The following is a 25,036-nucleotide window of genomic DNA, read 5'->3' as shown; positions in this document are numbered from 1 at the left end:
TCTCAAGTGGCATCTATAAGAATCAGAAATCCTGACAAAACACATTTCTTCCTAAGGCCATATTATATACTATTTATAAAAGCAACCACACTTGAAAAAATAGGCTATAAGACATTAAATTTAACGGCAAGATTCAACTGAACTGAAAATGTGAAGAAAAAAGTTAAATGAACAAAGGTATAACTACAACATATCCAGAAATATACAGGAAATTTAACTGATGAAACAAAGGATATTGGAAATCACAGCAAAATTTAAAATAGATTTATAAGAGAAGTAATGCAACAGTATGAACTATCTATATAATAATGGGAAATTTGAACATTGAGATTATCCAGTATACTTGGATAATTGGAATGCAAAATCACATTCAAGTTGTGAAAATGGAAACCTCGTTGGGTTTTCTTGCCTAAAATCAGGAAGAATATTCCAGTACTGGTAGAACTAACCCATAAAGCATGTTGTAGTAGAGTAGTACCATAATGATAAAGGAAGAGTTTTCAAGTACAATACTGGGAATAAGAAAGAGCTGCTGGCTGTAAGCATAAACCTATATGTAACATGAAACATGGAGCAAATACACAGAGGTCTGTTAACCTACAAAAGTTGTAGTTTGATTAATATTTAGCCTTATAATCCATTAACCCAGCCAAGTTAAAGATCCTTTTGGCTAACAAGTCAAATGCAGTGCTAAAAGCAATTTGATCAAGCCTACACTGATATCCATTACCATTTGCCTTTCATGGAATTTGCCAGATCTAACTGGGCAGCACCAATACATACAGTAATTGTTGCCCATAGGTATACACAATTAATGAGAAGTGTATAATTTTGGGTAACCAATGCACTTGGTGTTGAAAATCCTCAGTCATCACTAGTAAAACCCTTGGAACAGGCGACATATTGCATATTTGGTCAGCATTGCTTAGAAAGCAAGTGTGTCAATTCGGGAGAAAGGATTCTATTTACTAAGCAATGCAAGTGTGTAAATTCGGGAGAAAGGATTCTATTTAGACTGCTTTTATATATATTAAATAATAGGGGAAATAATACCTGGATCTCTTCCTAACCCCGTGTGTCTAGGTTATCAGCGTTCTTTTTAGTAACCCCTGCTGCAAAGTCATTTTGCAAGATGCAGTTCAGAATTTAACAGTAATAAAGAATAAAAGCAGCAAACCTGTTTAATCTTCAACTGGTTCAGTTTGTCCTTTGGGTTGGTTGTTTCCCAGCCATAGGTGGAACGAAACAAGATTGAGGATTCAACTAGGATCATCCAAAATAATGCTCATTATTTACGCCCTTTTGTTTTAGAACTACTTAAATATCTTAAAAGCAGCTTTACCCTTTTAGGGGTGGGTAAAAATCTTCTGGCTAAACTCTCAAAAAGTTCATTCAATTATTTCCTAGTATGCTTTTCTACCGTGTTTATATTATTATTTCCATATCTAGTTTAAAATAAAATTTTTGTCTCCCCAAATGTCGGTAATTCCTTTTCCTCAATAATCCAAAGGCCATAAACTTTTTCCAGCCTCTGGGCACCCCAACTATACATGTTTGTCATATCATACCCTGGCCATGAAATCTTGACGGTCTATAAATCAAACATTTAAAAATTTGCTTTCATTTTCCTGGCGAGTGGCCATGTTTCTACTGCATTAAGTACCGCAGTACAGAACACTTATGTACCAATTTCAGTCTTTACCTTCTCCATTAATGGGACATTTACCTATGTTGAGAGATCTACTCTTCTTACCTTCTTAACTATTGTTTCAGAGTCAAGCGTCCCTAATGTTGCCCTTTCAATAAAATTTAGAGCATCAAAATCAATTTAAATAATTTGGAAATGTATCTGTCAACAACACTTAAGTTCTCAACAGTCACATTGCCGTTTTCATTAGATATTTTTTTGCTTCCTTTCTAGTCAGCAGCTTTTTTTTTTTTACTGACTTATAGCCCTAGCCTCTCCATTTCACTCTTCAGATTCTGCTGTCAATGCTGCTACTTAATGCATATAGCAACTTTTATAACCTCATTGTACTTCTCCCATTACTATGATGGAACAGCGAAGCACTATGCTGATCATTGATGAATGCTATGACTTACCTTTAGTTTCTTTTGATACCCCTGCTACTACCTTAATTTATAGGTAGATCTGCTGTTATGAGAGTGTTCATAGCCATACTCTTATGACTACCTCCACGAGGGTTTCCATTCACCTCCCAGCAAATCTACAGCTCCATTTGCATCCTGATGCATTTCAGCCAAACTTTGGTAGTTCAACTGGGAAACAAGCTCTTGATTATACCGTACTATGGCAGTTAATCATGGTATGCCCGTCTACATATATATAAAATCCAAGGTTGCCCATTAACTGATGGTAATTGGTAGTAATGTACTTAGGTAACGCTTTCTTCAACACTTACCCTGCCAACTAATGCTAGTTAAGGCCACGTACATAACTATGCATTTGAAGTTCAGCTGTAGTATCTTTGCCTTTTTTATTATTTACCGTCCTCTAGGGACTTCCAATTGCCAGTCATGAGATCTACACTCAGAATACAGTACATACATATACATGGAGCACTTGAATGAATGGTGTCAAGTTACCTCAACACAATCCTTGTGACTTCCCAACAGTTTGTACTTCATACAGGGAGATCTAATTTAGATACATATATCTAATGTGCACAAACCATTGCCTCACAAGGAATTCCATTCTATCCCAACCACCAATCTTTGCTATATAAAAAAAATTTTAAGATACAATAAAACACTAGCATGTTAAAGAGTGGCCTCTTCACATTCAAGTTGCTATGGTTCAGGAAATATATGTTATACTTGACTGTGAAGAATATTAAAGATTGGAGGTATAATGGCTGACTGGCTGTCAAAGAACAATGAGATTACAAAAATTGCTTTTTCATTTCAAGTTTGGATAAAAGGACTTTATTATGATTGCATTCTCTTCCTGATGTTAAGCAGTTCCCTATACAGTATGATGATTACTTTTCATTACAAAAGTGTCTTTTGTTCGATGAAATTCTTAGTACACCTTGTAAAAGCTAACGCTTATCCATATTAACACTAGTTTCTTTGTTACAATACAGTACCAAAATTTGTAGTCTTTTTTTTCAATTAAAACAAACTTTCACTACTGTTTCTAGTCTCATAATTACTATTCCCTTCACTATAAAATTACACCTGCAAACTCTTTTCATTTTAACAGTAATGGCCTGGGAGGCACCTCCACTCCAGGTGATGTTCAAGTGAACGGTGTAAAGCTTCTCAGAGCTCTTTATTGTCAACATTCTTGTGAATCATGTTCATAACAATTGGTGTGCTTTTTGCATGCTATATTTGTTTCTAAAGGATCTTTGGAGCTTCCATATGGTTCAATCTGCATTATTTTCAGACATGAAAGGTGTTTTCAAGTTGTTCCCTTATAGCCTCATATTAACTAACCGTTCAACTCCTTGTTCTATCTTTTAATCTCAATTTAAAAACAAATCATTCGGGCAAACCTTATGAGAATCTGACAATGTGACTTGGTGGTCTCAAATGCAGTACTTTATTACAATACGTATATGTAGTATTGCAATTGTTAATCTAGTCATTATAAGAAAACTCCAGCTCTCTCTTAAATGTGAAGTTCCAACACTCCACAAGTCCAGGAGGCATTCAGCTAGAGGCCTCTGATGCTACCATAATTAACATGGAGAAAATTTGCAACTCAATATGGATTCTTTGCATGTGTCATGAAAAGTTACAGAAGTCATTTCATTTCACAGCCAATCATAAATAACTTTATTTGAAAAAAAGAAAAATCCTCAAATGACCATTATATTCCAAACAAAATACTATATAAAAATCATCTCAAGAGACAAAATGTAAATTTTCTTGGTAATCCTTTGTAGAGCCTGATAATATTTACCTTACAGCACACGTTACTATACTGTAAACAATGGTACTTTAGTATCTCTGTGTTTTGAAACAATATTCAAGATTTCAGCACAACTTCTCATATGCTGAAAAAAAAAAAACCACAAAACCTGTATATGAATGTTTGGTTATTACTAAGGTCTCACTTATTCCTGTGCTGTACCTTAGATATGAGAGAGAGAGAGAGAGAGAGAGAGAGAGAGAGAGAGAGAGAGAGAGAGAGAGAGAGAGAGAGAGAGAGAGAGAGAGAGAGAGATATTGCTGTTATTCATATCAGGCTACAAGTTTGATTTGACACCCTTCTAGAAGAAAAGATCTGGTTAAGTATTGTAAAGTGAAACTTACCTCTGCTTCAAAGCTCAGCTTTCTCATTTTTAATATAAAACTTATGTAATATAAAAATTAGTAAACAGAAACCCTGTTCTCAATGATTGACACTTGCTTTGATAACACCTCTCTTGAAACATAGGTCAACACATTAAAATCAAAGTCTCCACCATCTCTTTTTATACTAAAGTATTATTCATTTTATTCCTTAAAATTCTTACAAACAACATATGGATTAAAGGAAATTATATCATGTTTGTTATGCTTTTAAAATAACTCCGCAATCCTGGAACAAGGGATGGTGTAAGGGGATCCTGTGGGCTGATACTGCTATCACTGCCACCCACCAAGAAGGTCAGCCAGGACTGGACGTAAGGTCTGCCCGAACTTGCCGGCGACTAAACCAGGTATCTGGACTGGGTGGCCAGACTGACCACGGCACAGCAACTTCACTGAAGCCAAGTCAACACTCATCCAATAATACAAACCTGATAGTGCTCCCCCATGTAAGACGTCCAAGTAAAGCAGCTGTAATATTTGGCCACATTACGTGAGTGAGCATTATCCAGGATAATATACAATCAAATGTTGGTCACTTTATAGAGGTCAGTGCGTATGCTGTGCCAGTTGGCAGTAAGTTCAGCACAGTCCCAATGGTACTGGCACATGGCACAGTAATCCTTAGTGCTATGATATGCATCAAGTGATTCACTCTATTGGGACGATTTCAATAAAAGTAATAAACATTCTCTACTTAAGCACATTTTGCAACGACATTTTAACGACTTATTTTCAAAGATAAAACCATTTAAACAGCCTAGTAGTCCAGGTGGGCACACCAGGGAGGGATCCATCATAACCTGAGTATCAGGTCAAGTATTGCTTATGAGCTGAGTCTTGGGGGTCAAGAAAACCACCAAGAGGACTTTTTAGGGGAAAGGGGGCGAGGACAGCCTCCCTGGAAGCTCACAAAAGGATACCTACACCAAGGTAGACGTGACCTATACAGCAGTTACGTCGCCTCACTCACGCGGCCTCAGACACAACCACGCTTGGCACGGAGGAAAGAGGGCACACCACTACTCAATCCCTCCCAGCAATAACAGGAAGCACTCAAAACATCAGTGAAATCTTAAGTGGTCAATGATAAGCAACAACTACACAAGAAACTGCTCATCCGTTTTAAGCAAATCCTGCTGATCTTTGGCCAGAGATTTATATCACCTCAGTGGGCTAATGATCTAAAACAAAATCCTCCTTTATATGTCGGAGACATTCAGAGCCAAAAAAGATTTTTATCCTTAAAAGGAAAAAGCTAAAGCTCATTTTCTTTTTTTATTAAAAAAATTAAAATTTGTTATTCTGAGATCATTGCCATTCTGACTGTGATATATGCAATAGTAAGCAGTGCACCCTACAGAAGAAAAAGTCTACATCATATTTGGCAGGCTTACTTGACTCGGTACAATCGTGCTTTGTACCAAGATGACTTTGAACTTGAATAATAATAATAGTAATAACAATAATAAAATATTAATAAAAATATCTTGGGAGGAGGCTCAGTAGTAGTTCAGCAAAACTCAGAAAAAATAAATAAAATAAATAAAACTGGGAAAAAAGCTAGTTATTCACTTTTTGTATGTAGAGTGAGTGTTCTTACAAATATCGGTGTCAATCATGGCTTCTTTGTTTTTAAAGAATTGAGATGTAACTTCTATTTTTTATTTGTTTTGTAAGTAGTATAGAATACATGTACTGTGCTTGTGCTGTTAATTGTTCCTATTTCAAGCCAAGTATGTGATAAAAGGTAATTTACAATTAAATACTCTTGCACTTCCTTCAATTAACTTTGATTATCCTCCATTTGAATTAATAAAACTACAGGTTGAACTTCAAAACTAGTATTAAAATAAAGACATTGTACTGATTATCTAATCTAAATGTCATATGGGATAAGAACCTACCTGGTTCAATTACGATGAAGAAAAATACCAGAGTTCTGAAAAGCCATCTACAGGTACCAAACACATTGGGCCCCCTGTACTGAATGTTATCTAAAAATAGAACCCAACATTAATACTAATACTATTTACTTACTTCATATGAAAACGAATACATTCTCATAACTATGTAAGGATAAACAAGTTTGAATTCCTTTTGATCAACCTATTACTTTGTTCTATCAATTTAATCGCAATGAAAACCCCTTTCTATACTTGGAGAAAATGTTACCAGTGAATGGAACTGAATACTCATAGGAGGTATGTATGTACTTCTTGTTAAAATAAAGCTACTGAAATATCCCATAAATTTACTCCTACCAAAAAGCTCTCCTGAATGAGAACATCAATATTTTTAAGAATTGGGGACCCCACAACAATCACACAGTATATAATACTGAATACACCCGACTTGCCAAGATATGCAGTGAAGATGCACAAAGGGGAACATGAAATATGCACATTTGCAGCACAAACATATAATGCTGATGAAGCCTGAATGTGAATAATATCAAATAATCTAATATTCACAACTTCATCATAATAGAAAGCTGCTTTAATTTGTCAAATTATGTACAACATTATAAATAATAATTATAGCTTCCAAATATTATCGGCAAATACACACGAATAAAAATAAATACTTCTAATAATTCAACCCTGCCGAGTGAAATTCTCCATTGTCCATTATTATCCCCACTGAACGAGAAAAAAAGCTGGGTTTGTTTAGAACATGCTGTAGGAATAGTAGTCATAGTAGTAGTAGTAATAATAGTAGTAGTAGTAGTAGTAGTCCTCAGTGTTTTTGCTCAATGTAGTTTTACTGGTTTTTGTAGTCTTGTTTCTCTGGTTGCGGGTGGAGGGTGTGTGAGTGAAAGCCATGTCTGTAGATGGGAAGTTCAAGAAAAGTCTCGTGTAATGTCATGTTTTCTGCTATCAGTGAATGTATCTTAAAAATTAGTAAGATTGCATTCTTTAAAGCCTAGATTAAGTACTTTGTGTTGTTGACTAGGATTACTTTAATCGTTTATTTTTCTTTTCTCTAGAGAGCTGACAAAAAGAAATGTTATTTACCCGTTAGCAAAAGTCTGCAATAAACACCTTAAATCTTTGCTTGAACTTCTTGTCTGCATGTTTTTAATTTGGTCACTCAAACTTTATTGAATTACTGTTAGAGGCAAAACAAAGTGTGGCACAAAACAGGAGTATGATCAAAGGCCAGACAAAGAAAGCTCTGTCTTGCCAGCTGTTGATGCTGCTGCAATCATTAGCTACAGCACGCTAACGTTACCTCAAAGAGTCAAACTAAGAATAAAAGACACCATTTTACCACCTACTTAAAAAATAACATAAAATGAACTAAGAAACAAATTGAAATTGGAAAAAGCATTAAAATGCTATTCTAAAACACTTAGGCTCTGACACTGGGGCAGTGTAAGCTGGAACAGATTCATCATAGGCGTTGTTAGAGAACACCATCTGCCCTGTTGTCAAAGCTCACCAATTTACAGCTACATTTACCAACAATGTATATCCTTGTTGCCACTAACATTGCCTCCTACTAATTTACATGGGTCATTATCAGTGTAAGACTATTGTCAAAAGATCAGCCACTGCTAAACCTAGAATATGCAATTCTAATACAGCTTGTCATTCCAATCAAAAAAGACAGGACCAGCCTTAAACTTGAAGTGCTAGGCCTGAATGGCAGATCCTCTGACTAATATTATTGCAACAAAGAGAAGTTACTTCTATGAAACTACATGATAGTAACACACATGTCCATAATATCAGGTAAGATCCAGGTTATAAGAAGATACTGGTGACCTATACTTAAAAATACCAATAAGTGGATCTGCATCCCAAAAAATTACCAAATTTTTCCATTCATGAATAATAAACAATTTGTAGTAATAATTGTGCCTAATCTTGGAATAATTTTAGAAACATAACACTATTGTACATTCCACTGAATGAGCACTTGGGGTCAAACAAGGCAAGCATCATACTCATTTTATTTTCCTTCTTCACTGACAAAAAAAAACAAAAACAACAAACAAACTCTGTAACAAGGTTCCTGGTTTATGATCACATGAATTTAAACAACTTTGATGAAGCTTACCAAGTTTAGCCTTGAATAATATGATTCTGAATAAGTGTCATATAAAGAGAGCGCAGGACGGACAGCAGAATGCTGCCCAGCTTCCAACTCAGGGAGGGTTTATACTGTACTTAGCCTATTTATGACATATGCTGGGCTCCTCAGGAAAACATCACACATACAAATCTTCACTTACACTTTATTAAAAAAAATGGGGGGATTAACTGCATATTTTCAAAAGACAGTGTGCATATTAACACTAATTACAGTCAACTTTTAGCATCTGACAACATAGAAAGGGTTATTCTCTAGATAAGGATCCTATACACATACTGCACTGTACTGCAAAACAAAAATACAAAAAATAAAACAGTATCAACTTGTCTCTATCAGAAAGTCTGTTTGATATCATAGTACGTACACTGAAAATTATATTCTTTCAAAGAAAACACACTCACTTTTAAGTATATGGGGAAAAATAAGCTTCCTGATATGGTTTCCTTCATTTCTATGATGATGATGATGATGATGAAGCCAGTGAAAAGAAGTCCCTGAGGGGTCCAGCAAGGAAAAGAGAAACACTAGGCCCCCCGACTGTTGTTGGCGGGTGGGTAGCAATATCGTCCTAACAACTGACAACCGATACATGACCAAACATTTGTCAGTAGACTTGCCTGGCTGCTGTCAATTCCAGTTTTAACTGAACTCCCACTGACTTTTAAATACCCAGCTGTCAACAATTGTTCAGGAGCTGTTAACACCCTAATCTGAATTTAACCCACATCTTTTTTTTGTTTTTGTTACAGTTGCTAACAATCTGTTTTGAATGTAAACAACCTCTTAGGATGCTAACAGCTCCTTTACCCTCTGCCCGGCTGCCAACAACCCTGGTGTTGTACCCTGGAGGTCACAAAAGCAGCAATGAAGCTGAGTAGCCAAGGTACACAAAGGGCCATGGCTGCTGCTGCTGCTTTACTATTAGTTAGGTCTTCAATCCATCTTCATAGATTCTGATGCCATCTTTGGGATGTGTCTTGATGATGAGAAACAAAGCTTCATGATGAAGGGGAACTTGCTACCTATAAAGCAAATGAGGATATTTAATATGAGTTGTTAAAATTGTTGCTTGCTTACTTGGTACTAGTGTACCTCTCAAAATTATGATGTTCTGCCATAGTTTCTAAACAGTCATTACTTAATTTAACAATTAACTTTGTCAGTATTAAAACAAGATTTACTTTACAACCTTTCAATAACAAAAAAAAAAAATATTTATAAATTACACTGGCATGCCCATTACTTACTGGGGTTTGGAATTGGTGCATGATTAGCAATTACCAATGCCTCCAAAGCTTCTGATATATTATTGAACTCTAACAGACCAGAAGAGCTTCTCTCCGCTGAAATGAAAAAGTAACAAAATCAGTAACAAAAAAAAAAAAAAAAAAATGGTGTCTGAACTAAAGATTCAAATTTATCCATTAAATCAAAATAAAACTGGCTTTCGCCTGGGATAAAAAGCAATTTCATGAGGAACTCAAAAAAGCAAATGGAAGTACCACACCACACCCGAATACATAAAAAAGAATACAGTATTGGTTAACATCGATCCTTAGTCTCCAACACTTAATCACTCACACTTACTCTTTGATGGGAAAAGCTTGATACTCTTGGGTTCGGTTATATCATTCTCCTGGAACACTTTATTTAATTGCTCTTCAGTTAATCCAGGAGGAGTGTTGAAGAAGTGAAGAATCTGCAAAGTAAATTTTCATATTGAATAATAAGCTCATGGAAAAACATCAATAGCTGACAACTTTCTAATAAATATTCTTTTGCAGAAAAGAAACACTGCTCTTAACATACTTGGCTACATTTTCACTGTATTACAAAATTCCCAACAAAATATAAAGCCATATTTTGGGAGGATTTCCAAAAAGTAAACATTACAGCAAATCATTGTCACCCTACCACATATTACACAATACGTATTTCAATGTTCCAGTTTTTCTGTGTTACATAAGTCCCCAGGTAACATATTCCATATTTTAATTTGCCATCATCCAACCTTGGGTCAGCAACTGGAGACACTGGTTAATTTAAGACTGCAGAATGAAGATATTCTGGCCCAAGTTCTAAGTCAGCACATACTATCCCTAGTGCTTTAAAGCAAGTAGAAATACTAATCAAGATAAAATTAAAACAGAAAATCAAGCTGATGATTAACATTTACAGTATCTATCTCTTTTTACATAAAAACATTAGGTTACAAAGGCTATAAACATTGCTCAATGCCTCACTCATAAGCCTGCCATACAGTGAGGCTGCACTTCTCTCAAAGAATGACAATGTTTATTTTGATGTTAGACCCACTTGATAGCACATGGAACCAACCTGTCTCATAATCATTTCATAATAAATATCTATGGGCAGTAAGTATATCTACTGCGTAGCCTCACCGATTTATGCTGGTCATAATTTACATCCATTTCTTATATGATGGTATGAAGGCCTACAATTTAGTTCAGTTCTCCTAGCCAGCTTGCCATTGATATCTCAAGTATGAATGGACCACTTGCTTAAAATCTCCCTTTTGAAATATTTGTAATTAGGCATTTACTTAAACCTTTAGCCTCAATAGCTGCCCTATCTCCTCTCTCATTTCCATCTGTCTATTTTCAGGTTAACAAAGTAATGCCCCCCCCCACCAAAAATAAAATAAAAAATAAAAAGCCTTATGCTTACCTTAGAAGGTGGCTGTATCCTATTCTTTGATGCCATCTCTGGGTTAATGAATCTATTATTCTTGTTTCCCATGTAGTCCTTAAATGAAGGGGTACCATCAGGAAGTTCATAAGGCTGTTGAACATCAGCTAAGAAGGCCTGCTTCGAGTACCTGTAAAATCAATTTGCATGCTATCATCTTCAATTAATGTTCCTATGCAACAGAGCTAAGAAATTTTGTTTAATTAGCCACTACCTCACACTACATCACTCTTTTTTACCTTTCATTAAATTACTAACCAGCAAAGCTAGTTAAATCATCTTTAAGTTATTAACATCTTTTATAAAGCCATAACAGAAAATATTTTCTGGGCAAATTCTACGACAATACAAGCTAAACAAATTTGCAGATATACTCAAGTATTTTCATAGCAATATTGTTCTGATGATGTTACCCAAGTTGCATCTTGCTGTTGAAGAATGTGGTATTGTTCAAATTAGCTACAGCTCGTTCAACAGCCAGACCATCTCCCATTTGAACCATAGCACAACCTTCTTTAGTCTTCAAGAACTTGATCTGAAATGTAAAAGACATTACACAAACACTGAAGTACAGGTAATATGTAAAATCATACGTTATGAAGTGCTAAAATTAAAAAAATTTACTAAGTATATTATCACTACCCCAAAACTTTATGCTTGTGTATAGAATACATCTAAAAAATAAATTGGTATGAATTATCCATCATATATTACATTAAATGCACTAACACTCATAATAACCTGAGCAGCAATTTTTGAAGAAAAACTGTGCTGTCCAAGTCCTATTTTAACATTACACACCAACATCGGAATTAACCAGAACTAGCTACTACTACAATAATTACTAGTTTGTAGTGCATTTTGTATCTGGAAGTCTGTCTGATATAGCAACAAAAGCACTGGAATACCCAGAGCATACTAATAATTACAGATATGACATTGGAAAGAAAAGATATTGATTACAATATCAAAAGACCCTCAAAGCCATAATAATCTACATACCCTAACTATGTTTCCGTACAAGCATAGAAGGTTGAAGATACGGTCAGCATTCATCTTATCCTTGTTGAGGCCATAAACCATGAGGACGGCACCCTGCTGTGGGAGACCTGGCTGGGGCTGTCCCATGGCCTGCAGGGATGACCCTCCAGGTCCTCCACTGCCTCCCATGAAAGGACCTCCCTGGCCAGGACCACCACCGCCTCCCATGAGACCGCCGCCGCGCAGACCTCCATTGCTCATGCCATGATTCATTCCAAACCGACTACAAAAAGACAAAATTGGTTTGTTATAAATGTATAAATGTAAACAATTAGAGCAATTTACATCTTGACAGAGAGACATTCTCAATCATTCACTTTCCCTACACAGCTTTAAAAAACATATTTTTTTCTTACTCTACAACAAGAATAAAATCAGGAGTAAAGCATTAAAAACATACTAAGTGTATTTTCACCACATGCTCTACATCCGATTCTAAATGCACTATCAAGTTCCTTATTTCTTTTTAAATGTATTACTGGTGTCTTGGATGGAGAACAATAACTCGGTTAAAGTTAATAGCTTGTTTTCTAGAACACCTACCAAGCCACAATGAAAATGGACATGTTGAATCACTGATATCAACCACATCAGTTTGTCATTATCGTGCTTAAAATACTTCTTGGGTAAACTGAAAAACCCACAGTTTTCTATATATAATGTTATCAGCTAATACCCCTCAACAAAATTGATGTCAAAAATTATCAATGAAAAAAAAAATATGCTACAAATCTACACTAATAATCTCACAGAGGCAAAATGAAATAAGGTATAAAGTTTCTCTCTGGATTTCTGCTGCATATTTGGGAGTCCTGATAATGTTGGATAGAGCCTTCAGTGCAAAATGTGACCAGAGAACAATTTCCTTATCAGAAAATTTCAACACTTATCCCACAAGAAAAGCAGAAACTTGCCTGTCTGGCATGGGGCTGTTGAAAAGTCCTCCAGAGCTTCGTGGACCTCCCATCTGACCATTCATACCACCTCCTGTGATAAAAATACTCCATTAATTATTTAGCCAAATTATGTATTGTACTGTAAAAAGGCCTCTTACTGTGTTTGGGTTTCTCTTAAAACCAAGTATTCTGTGGGAACTACAAAATTATTCATTACATTTCCCAACTACTTTTAAATAAATTTTGAGTGGTACAACTACCATTAAAAAATGTACAATTGTCACCATTCAGATAACCGATTCATCAAATAAAATAAAATTCTAATGCAAAATACCATCTGGCTCAACATATAGTAAAGAACAACACACAGAAAAGCATAATTCATCTTAATACTAATATACACTCATATACAAAGGAAATGTTAGTGCTCTTGACTGCACCCTAAAGGGAAAGAACTCGATCTCAAATGTGTGGAGTGGCACAGAAAAAAAAACAATGGCATGGCCCACTGTTTGGGAACAGAGTCATACAGTGATTGATTGGCACAAGTGGAAACACAATGTGTACGCAGAATAGGCTAAGATGTCACATACATCGCCAAGGATGAATTAAACATCATGCACCATAACATCGAGATAACCACCCAGTACACAAAAGTACTAATTAAAAATAATAACCCGAGAGAAGGTTACCAAACACAACTGACAAAGCAGAACAAAAACACTTGCCTTTCTTTTTAATCAACGACACGCAAATTAAAGATTGTTACAACACCTTCAATTACTGGGACATGCAGAACACTCCTATTTTTGAGATCAAATTATGATTCACAAATTAAGGGGAAAATAACTGAAATGAAACTGGCTCTAAAATCTTCAATGCTAGCAAAGAATGACCTGGCTACCAGAAAGTAAGCTTGGTACTGCAGGCAACTTACTAAAGGGGGATGGGCTCATGCCGAAACCTCGAGGTTCTGCCAACAAGGGAGGACGGGACGAACCACCACCGCTATTGTTTTGAGGCTCCTTCATACCTGGAATAAATATATACATATGTAGACAGATGTCAACATAAGCATTTGCGGCAACAGCAGGCAGAAGTCTCAAGACATGTCATTATCGATCAACACAAAATAATGCTTCAGTACAGTAGTATGTGGATACTATACTGTTACCCATTTCACAAAACTTGAAACAGAATTGCATAAAGAAGGTCGAATTCATCAGGAAACCTCACGTTTTAACTTCATATGCCCTCCAAACTGGAAGGATAACCAATCACATTGTTAAATCATACAAAATTACTACCTGTACACAAACACGCAACAGAGGGCAACCTACAACTGCTGTGATTCTTTACATGTATATTAAGTAGAGTCCCATCAATTAATTCTAAGGGTTTCAAAGCATACTTGGTCCTGTGAAATCTTCACACAGGAGTAACTCATCTTTCATTGATTCGGCAATGCATGTGTTGAAATGAAATAACAAAGAATACTAGGTAAACAGACAGTGTAATTCAATATTTTTGTTTGGTGGAAATTTATCAAGAATAAGTCTTATGGTCAAGTGGAAAAAAAAAAAAAAAAAAAAAAAAAAAAAAAAAAAAAAAAGGTAGTAAACAGTATGAATAACTTGATCACGAAGTATATAAAACGTGATGCTATGTATAAATAAAGGTTTTTGCCACGAAGGAAAAAAAATTAAAAGCTATCTCGCTTTTCATTTTCCTTCGTGGCAAAAACCTTTAAGTATACTGTACGTATATGTAAAAACAGTTATGTTATAGGTTGGAGAGAGAGAGAGAGAGAGAGAGAGAGAGAGAGAGAGAGAGAGAGAGAGAGAGAGAGAGCTTATGATAAACGTGCACACATTTCCTTACTTATACCAAAACAACTTTCCCTCTTCTCTGCTCTAATTCAATTATCACAAATAACAGCTTCCTCAATTTTTCCTTTTACCAAGGTAGTGCCACTTCGCTAATGAATGAAAATATATGAAAGGAAAGGAATTACAACTTGAAAAGACTCGAATAGTACATCCATTATGAAAACAAACCACACCACGAAACAACTTTCCTCCCTGTCTTTCAACGTAAAACTAAATGATGAATCTTCGAAATAAAATATTTCTTGATAAAAAATTAAGCATAAAACATATCCGGAAGAGATGAGCCAAAACCGTCATACTATAACTTCCCAATACTTTCCCTAACTGAAGGGACTAAACTTGAGGTTAGGCTGCACCAAAACTCCCCCTATAAAACGGAGCAATAATCCAATTCAATGGCTTAACTTAAAAGAAATAAATCATGCAAGAATTAACAGAAAAAAAAACTGATTTGGCGAGCAAGACAAAGTTCTAAGTGAAATACATGACTGAATCCTCAAGAAAAGTGGTATACCAGTTCTATAAACTAAGGAGTTGACAGCTAGGCATAAATTTCAGAATACCTTTGTAACATACATTTTCTGTTTACACTCATGTTTATTTAAAGGTACAATTGGTCAATTTCAATCATGAAAAAAGTTAAGGCAGTCATTCACTGACAATAAAAAAAACCCTATGACTTAATGGCGTACTTCATAAAAATGGTTATGTAACTCCGACCACTTGAATTTATCTACAGACTTCCTTTATTCATGAATCTCTCTCTCTCTCTCTCTCATCATCATCATCATTATCTTCTTCTTCTTCTCATACCACTTGAATTTACCTACAGACTTCCTTTATTCATGAATCAATCTCTCTCTCTCTCTCTCTCTCTCTCTCTCTCTCTCTCTCTCTCTCTCTCTCTCTCCTTTTTCTTCTTCCTAACCCCCATCTTTATAAGAATGGATATAGAACTCCAACCACTTAAATTTATCCTACAGACTTCATTTAGTCATTTACTCTCACTCTCTCCCTCCAAGCTATCCAACCCCCACCCCCTTCGACTGTCCCAACCTCCCACTCCCCTCTTCACATCGGAACTGTAATTTCCTACTCCTCGAGATTCCGAGTGTAAGGTGGATGAACAAGGTAGCCAAACCTCACTAAGATCACAAGACCCAGAGTCCCTACGGATGACCACCGCCTCTTGTGCCTTATGATCTCGAGGACAATTGGGTCCTTTTAGCCAGGAAGAGGCCTCACAGTGGCATCCGCTGCACTATAGACGCAATGTTGTCACAAACGCACACACGCACGCAGGCGGGCGAGCACGCCATCATCAACGCACCTTCCCTAATTAGGCAGTTTAGTTGACAACCTTCCACTTTATCTCTAAACGACCGCAGAGAGAGAGAGAGAGAGAGAGAGAGAGAGAGAGAGAGAGAGAGAGATAGAGAGAGAGAGAGAGAGAGAGAGAGAGAGAGAGAGAGAGAGATAATATTGCCCATCTTCGTTACCAAGTTCTTTGCTTCTGTTTCCTAATAAACCTCCTCATTAATATCGTTCTAACGTTCTTAATGACAGGTTTTCGAAAAGGAAGAGAAGTTGCGTAAACTGATAAAAGCTGTGTGATTGAATATGAAATACTTTCGATAGCAAATGCGATTTCTTTGATGCACCTGATTGATTCCATACGAAAAACTTGGAGTAAGTATACTCTCTCTCTCTCTCTCTCTCTCTCTCTAACGCTGCCGGGAGCTCTAGCTCTTTTCCACTCCCCCAAACTCTAAGAAAAGGAAAAAAATCTAGCTATCGCCCGAGCGAGAAAAAGTGGAGCAGAACATCTGGGGAAAAGCTTGTTTGGCGGCCTCTTGGTAAATTACTAGACTTCCCCCACAAAAAATAAAACTTCCAAAGAGAGAGAGAGAGAGAGAGAGAGAGAGAGAGAGAGAGAGAGGAGAGAGAGAGATGAGGAGACGAGAGACCGAGATGTATGGGGAGAGAGAGAGAGAGAGAAGGGCTGATGGACGTAAAGGTTACAATAAGTAGAACATCTGAGAAATTCAAGGAAGTTCTACAGATGTCACAAAGTACAACAGCTAACACGGGTATTAAGGGTTATATGTATAAAAAAAAAAACACAACTCAAGTTCAATATCAATAGCATTAGCATATATCATAATTAATTTTACCTAATGGAAGATTCAGAAAATATCTCGAGTATACTTCGATCTCATCATTACATCACGATCTTATCTGGAATTAAAATTCAAAATATTTTTACTAAAAAGCACATTTTTCCAGAAGTGACCAGTCAATGTATTAATAATTATAATAAATAATAATATAGGCTTTATGTACGCTTCGTTTTCGTTATATACAAGGTACTCTCACAATTATTGCAACATTCTCTCCACTTATCTGCAATCAAAAAATGGTTGTCAAGTCATTGACACATACACTCTTTACGTAATGAATCAAAAATTGAGTCGAGCTCTGTGTGTAAACGTTCACAGCATTAGTTGTATTATGCCTACACGCTTCGGACATTAGAAACGATTCAATATTATGATGACGATCGCCGACCCAAAATTATGATCAAAGGCCCACTTGTTAAAACCCTGGTTGCTAGACAAGAACTAGTTGCCCCGTCTCGTGTGTGTGTGTGTGTGTGTGTGTGTGTGTGAGAGAGAGAGAGAGAGAGAGAGAGAGAGAGAGAGAGAGAGAGAGAGAGAGAGAACGAACAGCTAAAAGGAATGAATGAGAAAGAAAGCGAGGGAGGATCACACACTGCCATTTTATGAGAGAGAGAGAGAGAGAGAGAGAGAGAGAGAGAGAGAAACAATGATATTCTTATCAACAGGTAAAAGAATATATACGTGCTGAAGGTAATAAACTCTCATGTCTCATACCGCCCCTACCAGCTTTTTGGCAATCTCTACAGGGACAGGAAATCTTACCCGATCATTTATCAAAGATAGGGGAAAAAACTGTAGAAAGCTGGGAGGAGGGAGGAGGGGGGGAAGAAAGACAGGGAAAATGGAGAGAGAGAGAGGGGGTTGGGGGTGTCCCTCTCTTTGCCTTCCCATCCTATAACAATAATGCTGTCAATATATCGGGAAAGGGAAAAGGGACGCTGGCGGGGAGAGAGAGAGAGAGAGACCTTACCTTACAGACCTTACATCTTGTTCGGGTTGCCCCAGGTCCCTCAGTGTGAGGCACCTCTAATGTCTACCAGAGAGTTGCTAGTACATCTTCCGGTATATTTTGCATCTTCCAATCTTGGATGGTCTGGGATGCAGTTTAGATATTTGTCGAGCTTATTCTTAAACACATCTACGCTCACTCCTGATATATTCCTCAGATGAGCTGGCAACGCATTGAATAGACGCTGCATTATCGATGCTGGTGCGTAGTGGATTAATGTCCTGTGTGCTTTCCTTATTTTTCCTGGTATAGTTTTGGGCACTATTAATCTACCTCTGCTTGCTCTTTCTGATATTTTTAGTTCCATGATATTTTCTGCTATTCCTTCTATCTGTTTCCATGCCTGAATTATCATGTAGCGTTCTCTTCTCCTTTCTAGACTATATAATTTTAAGAATTGTAGTCTTTCCCAGTAGTCTAGGTCCTTAACTTCTTCTATTCTAGCTGTAAAGGACCTTTGTACACTCTCTATTTGTGCAATATCCTTTTGATAGTGTGGGTACCATATCATATTGCAATATTCAAGTGGACTACGAACATATGTTTTATAAAGCATAATCATGTGTTCAGCTTTTCTTGTTTTGAAGTGCCGTAACAACATTCCCATTTTTGCTTTACATTTTGCCAACAGAGTTGCTATTTGATCATTGCATAACATGTTCCTATTCATCATCACACCAAGGTCTTTAACTGCTTCCTTATTTGTGATGGTCTCATTATTAGGTCCCTTATATGCATATAGCTTTCTTTCTCTGTCTCCATAATTTATTGATTCAAATTTATCAGAGTTAAATACCATCCTATTTACCTCTGCCCAATCATATACTTTGTTAAGGTCTCTTTGTAGAGCGTTCCTATCTTCATCACAAGTAATTTCTCTACTTATTCTTGTGTCATCTGCGAAACTACTCACTACCGAATCTTTAACATTATTGTCTATGTCTTCAATCATAATAACAAACAGTATTGCAGCTAACACCGTACCTTGCGGCACACCGGATATTACCTTGGCTTCATCCGATTTCTCGTCGTTTGCAATAACTATCTGTTTTCTGTTGTGTAAAAATTCTTTTAACCATTTTCCTACTTTATCCACGATATTGTGTTTTCTAATTTTCTTCGCTAATATATTATGGTCTACTTTATCAAAAGCTTTTGCAAAGTCTAAATAAACCACATCTGTTTCATTTCCGCTTTTCATATTTTTGAATATGTTCTCACGGTGGACTAACAGTTGGGTTTGTGTACTTTTTCCGGGTACGAAACCATGTTGTCCTTTATTAAACAAATTATTTTTTATTAAATGTTTCATAATATTTTTCTTCATTACCCTTTCATACACTTTCATAATATGTGATGTTAGATTCACAGGCCTATAATTACTTGCCTCTAGTCTTGATCCACTTTTGAAAGTAGGGGTAATATATGCTAATTTGTGCTCATCATATATCTTGCCTGTATCTACACTTTGTCTTAATAATATTGCAAGTGGCTTTGCGATAGAATGAACTACTTTCTTTAACAAAATAGCAGGAATTCCATCAGGCCCTGCAGCAGCTCCATTTTTAATTTCATTAATAGCCTGCACAATATCAGCTTCATTAATATCTATGTCAGCTAAATATTCACTATTTTCATCCCTTACTTCTATATCATTATCTTCATTATCTATTCTAGGGGTGAATTCTCTCTTATATCGTCTGCCAGTATGTTGCAAATTTCCTTTTTTTCATTCGTTAATCTCCCTTCAATTCTCAGAGGGCCTATTTCTATTCTTCTTTTATTCATCTTCTTCGCATATGAGTATAATAGTTTGGGGTTTTGCTTGATATTTAATAGGGTTTTTTCTTCCAAGTCCCGTTTTTCATTTTCTTTTGATTGTATAATCTTTTGTTCTGCATTTTCTATCTTACTTTTTAGTTCTATAACTTTCCATGCATTTTTTTCTTTTGCAAGACCTTTTTTCCACTTTCTGATTTTCTGGAACAAGATCCTTCTGTCTCTTGGTATGCATGAATGATGTTTACTTTTCTTCTTCGGTATATATTTTTCCACTATTTTCTCCAATATTTTATATAATATCTCCGTATTTACCCTTATGTCATCACTTACGAAAATGTTATCCCAATCTTTGTTTAATTCTTCATTAATTTCTGACCATTTTATATTTTTACTGTAGAAGTTGTATTTTCCATATCCTTCCCACTTTTTCATTTCTTGCTTATCTCTATTTTCACTTGCTTTGGAATGAACTGTTAATTCTATGACATTATGGTCTGAAATACTCGCATTATAAACTATTATTTCTTTAACATAATTCATCTCGTTCACAAATACTAGGTCTAAAGTATTTTCCTTTCTTGTTGGCAGGTGATTTATTTGTTGAATGTTGTATTCTAGTAGCATATCTAATAGCTTTTCAAATTGCCTCTTATCTTCTGCACTACTATTACTCTCTTTTTTATATGTATAAGTACAACCACAATCTCCTATTCGTTCTTTCCATTCTACGAAAGGAAAGTTGAAGTCACCAGATAGGAGAATAGTCCAGTCCTTGTGATTTCTACATATATCATCCAATTTTTCAATTATTAAGTCAAACTCTTTAGTATTAGGGGGTCTATATATTACTATGTTCATCAATTTTTCAGATTCAAATTCTACCGCTATTAGTTCACATTCTGAGTTACTATATTTCTCATATATTTTTCCTTGTTTTTTGTCTTTCCCATATATTGCGGTTCCCCCTTGATTCCTAGAGAGGAGAGAGAGAGAGAGAGAGAGAGAGAGAGAGAGAGAGAGAGAGAGAGTTCCATAAGAAGCAATATGAGTTAGCTTCCGCGCAATATCTGAGATGCGATGAGGCAAACTATATACCTTCTCCATCCTCAAAAAGGTGCTATCCCACACAAACCAACAAGCACACGAACACACCACCTGCCTTTAAAATCGCTTCTTCCCTTCCTGTAGAAGGTGAACTTCGACCCTATGGAAGGAAGGAAGGAAGGAAGGACGGGCAGGAGGAGGAGGAGGCTGCTAGAGGCAACAGCCCGAGCGTCGACCGTTACCTTGACTCATAAATAGCAGGCATGACCTTACCTTACCTTACAGACCTTACAGTTCGTTCGGGTTGCCCCAGGTCCCTCAGTGTGAGGCGCCTCTAATGTCTACCAGAGAGTTGCTAGTACATCTTCCGGTATATTTTGCATCTTCCAATCTTGGATGGTCTGGGATGCAGTTTAGATATTTGTCGAGCTTATTCTTAAACACATCTACGCTCACTCCTGATATATTCCTCAGATGAGCTGGCAACGCATTGAATAGACGCTGCATTATCGATGCTGGTGCGTAGTGGATTAATGTCCTGTGTGCTTTCCTTATTTTTCCTGGTATAGTTTTGGGCACTATTAATCTACCTCTGCTTGCTCTTTCTGATATTTTTAGTTCCATGATATTTTCTGTTATTCCTTCTATCTGTTTCCATGCCTGAATTATCATGTAGCGTTCTCTTCTCCTTTCTAGACTATATAATTTTAAGGATTGTAGTCTTTCCCAGTAGTCTAGGTCCTTAACTTCTTCTATTCTAGCTGTAAAGGACCTTTGTACACTCTCTATTTGTGCAATATCCTTATGATAGTGTGGGTACCATATCATATAGCAATATTCAAAGTGGACTACGAACATATGTTTTATAAAGCATAATCATGTGTTCAGCTTTTCCCATTTTTGCTTTACATTTTGCCAACAGAATTGCTATTTGATCATTGCATAACATGTTCCTATTCATCATCACACCAAGGTCTTTAACTGCTTCCTTATTTGTGATTGTCTCATTATTAGGTCCCCTATATGCATATAGCTTTCCTTCTCTGTCTCCATAATTTATTGATTCAAATTTATCAGAGTTAAATACCATCCTATTTACCTCTGCCCAATCATATACTTTGTTAAGGTCTCTTTGTAGAGCGTTCCTATCTTCATCACAAGTAATTTCTCTACTTATTCTTGTGTCATCAGCGAAACTACTCACTACCGAATCCTTAACATTACTGTCTATGTCTTCAATCATAATAACAAACAATATTGCAGCTAGCACCGTACCTTGTGGCACACCGGATATTACCTTGGTTTCATCCGATTTCTCATCGTTTGCAATAACTATCTGTTTTCTGTTGTGTAAAAATTCTTTTAACCATCTTCCTACTTTATCTACGATATTGTGTTTTCTAATTTTTTTTTGCTAATATATTATGGTCTACTTTGTCAAAAGCTTTTACAAAGTCTAGATAAACCACATCTGTTTCATTTCCGCTTTTCATATTTTTGAATATGTTCTCACGGTGGACTAACAGTTGGGTTTGTGTACTTTTTCCGGGTACGAAACCAAAGTGTTGTCCTATATTAAACAAATTATTTTTTATTAAATGTTTCATAATATTTTTCTTCATTACCCTTTCATACACTTTCATAATATGTGATGTTAGACTCACAGGCCTATAATTACTTGCCTCTAGTCTTGATCCACTTTTGAAAGTAGGGGTGATATATGCTAATTGTGCTCATCATAAATCTTGCCTGTATCTACACTTTGTCTTAATAATATTGCAAGTGGCTTTGCGATAGAATGAACTACTTTCTTTAACAAAATAGCAGGGACTCCATCCGGCCCTGCAGCAGCTCCATTTTTAATTTCATTAATTGCCTGCACAATATCAGTCATTAATTTATTATTTGAGACTGAGAGAGAGAGATGAGAGAGACGAGAGAGAGAAGAGAGAGGAGAGGAGAGAGATAGAGAGAGAGGAGAGAGAGAGAGAGAGAGACCCTATAAGAAAAGAGATCTATTAAACATCACCTTACAAACGTGTTATAAAAACTAATCTGCAGCTTACGAAAACGCAGAGTCCTGTTTGACGTAGATCTTATTAAGTATCAACATAAATACTGCCCACCCTTACTCACAAACCAACCCCCCCCCCCTCCCCTCAAAAAGAAGCCGTTACTTCTAAGTGAATCTCACTGATCTATGTTGAAGGTGATTTTGAAACGTTTAAAATAGCAATGCGCTATTCCTTTTTTCAAAGTAATATAAATAAACTCGTCCTTACAGTATATCAAAGTAGCGAGATAACTAATCACTATTTTTCAAAATTTACTTGCACACACACACACACACATATACATATATATAATATTATAATATATATATATATAGATATATATATATATATAATATATATATGTGTGTGGTGTGTGTGTGTGTGTGTGTGTATAATATTTCTTAAATCTTTCCCCGTTTCCTACAGATTCTCGTCACCACCAATCTAAACCATACCAACTGCAATCGTCAATTATTCAACACTCCATTCCGGAGCCATTTCTTGCTGCGCAACTTTGCACCTCAAAGTGTGAAATAAACTGCAAATTCTCACCTATTACACTAGAGCTAAAACATGTTCTCTCTCTCTCTCTCTCTCTCTCTCTCTCTCTCTCTCTCTCTCAGATCTTCGCTGTAAATGCAACGCCAGTATGATAAAAAAAAAAAGTCAGTCTCTCTCTCTCTCTCTCTCTCTCAACTCTCTGGTAGACATTAGAGGTGCCTCACACTGAGGGACCTGGGGCAACCCGAACAAGATGTAAGGTCTGTAAGGTCTGCATTTACGATCTTCGCTGTAAATGCAACGCCAGTATGATAAAAAAAACTCTCTCTCTCTCTCTCTCTCTCTCTCTCTCTTTTTCATCCAACTAGGAATAGTATACACTGGGATTGGGATAAAACTATAGTAGTAGTCACCTTTGCTTGTAGAATGCTTTGTAATATTCCATACGAGACACACACACATACACACACGCACACACACAGAGAGAGAGAGAGAAGAGAGAGAGAGAGAGAGAGAATTACCGATCACGGCTTTTCTAAAATAGTGTACATCTGCTGTGTGACGAATGTAAATGTGTTTGAAAAACCCGTAGAGTTCTCTGGCAAACTTACTTGCCCAAAAGTGCAACTGAGAGAGAGAGAGAGAGAATCTACTTTAAATCAAAATAAAACTATACTTGGGTAAGCCGACGGAACTGTCAAGAAATTTACTTGCTTTACAATGGTTAGAAGAGCAATAATATTCATGGCATACCACGAATACGGAGTCCCAAACGTAAAACAAATAAAATTGCTATGTTCAGCGACGCTCACTTTACGCCGAGCTGTCCCATGCCTTTCAGCGATTGCCCATTAAAATTTACGCAAGACAGCGCGTTTCCGGCAATTGTGCCGCTTTGAAATACTGCATATTTCTTTGTAAACGCGCTGCATATTATCCAAAATTTTCCATGTTAATTATTTTTTCACAGTGATATATATACATTCCTTTGTAACATTTCTTTAACATGATAATCCAGTCAGGTAATACAATACTTGAGATCAACTTAATACTTTTAGAAAAGTTATTCTTTACACGGGTAACTTTAAATAAATTTGAATAATAAACTTTTTTTACGTTACTTACTAAAGGAATGCCTTCTAACAATTCTATACAACTTGACCAAAAATAATGATAATAATTGTGTTTGGATGGAGAATTTCCACAACTGAACTGACCAAAGCACTTTAAGCTTTTTAATGAATGTGTTTCAGGGATGATCTTTTTTCCCCATTTCCATAATGAATTCGACAAATATAACTCAACCGGCTGTAAATGTTTCCACTTTAAAGAAAGATTCAAAACGGCAATTACTCTTCTCAGAAATGACTGTACCCATTACATAGATGTGTGTTATGTTTTTTACGAAACACCCAACGAATTGATGAAGGTTACAAACACGCACAATACATAGATTTACCGAACACAATAATTCCTGTTACCTTTGGCAATACACTTAATGCGTGCT

General features: G+C 36.2%; 1 protein-coding gene across 1 annotated transcript in view; it reads right to left on the bottom strand.

Moving 5' to 3' along the window:
* Nucleotides 1-4,438: 4,438 nt before the first annotated feature.
* The window catches only part of LOC135203106 (heterogeneous nuclear ribonucleoprotein L-like), a gene marked incomplete in the record, with an annotated part of 652,533 nt that continues 631,935 nt past the window's right edge, over nucleotides 4,439-25,036 (bottom strand). The window contains 8 exon segments of the mRNA XM_064232737.1: nucleotides 4,439-9,446; nucleotides 9,672-9,767; nucleotides 10,012-10,123; nucleotides 11,113-11,263; nucleotides 11,547-11,668; nucleotides 12,136-12,397; nucleotides 13,089-13,161; nucleotides 14,008-14,103. Coding sequence (XP_064088807.1) covers nucleotides 9,358-9,446; nucleotides 9,672-9,767; nucleotides 10,012-10,123; nucleotides 11,113-11,263; nucleotides 11,547-11,668; nucleotides 12,136-12,397; nucleotides 13,089-13,161; nucleotides 14,008-14,103 — 1,001 coding nt within the window.

Source organism: Macrobrachium nipponense, chromosome 33 (assembly GCF_015104395.2).
Source record: "Macrobrachium nipponense isolate FS-2020 chromosome 33, ASM1510439v2, whole genome shotgun sequence".
Classification (NCBI taxonomy): Eukaryota; Metazoa; Arthropoda; class Malacostraca; order Decapoda; family Palaemonidae; genus Macrobrachium; species Macrobrachium nipponense.
Note: the sequence above shows the minus strand (reverse complement) of the source record. Positions and strands in the feature narration are given on the sequence as shown.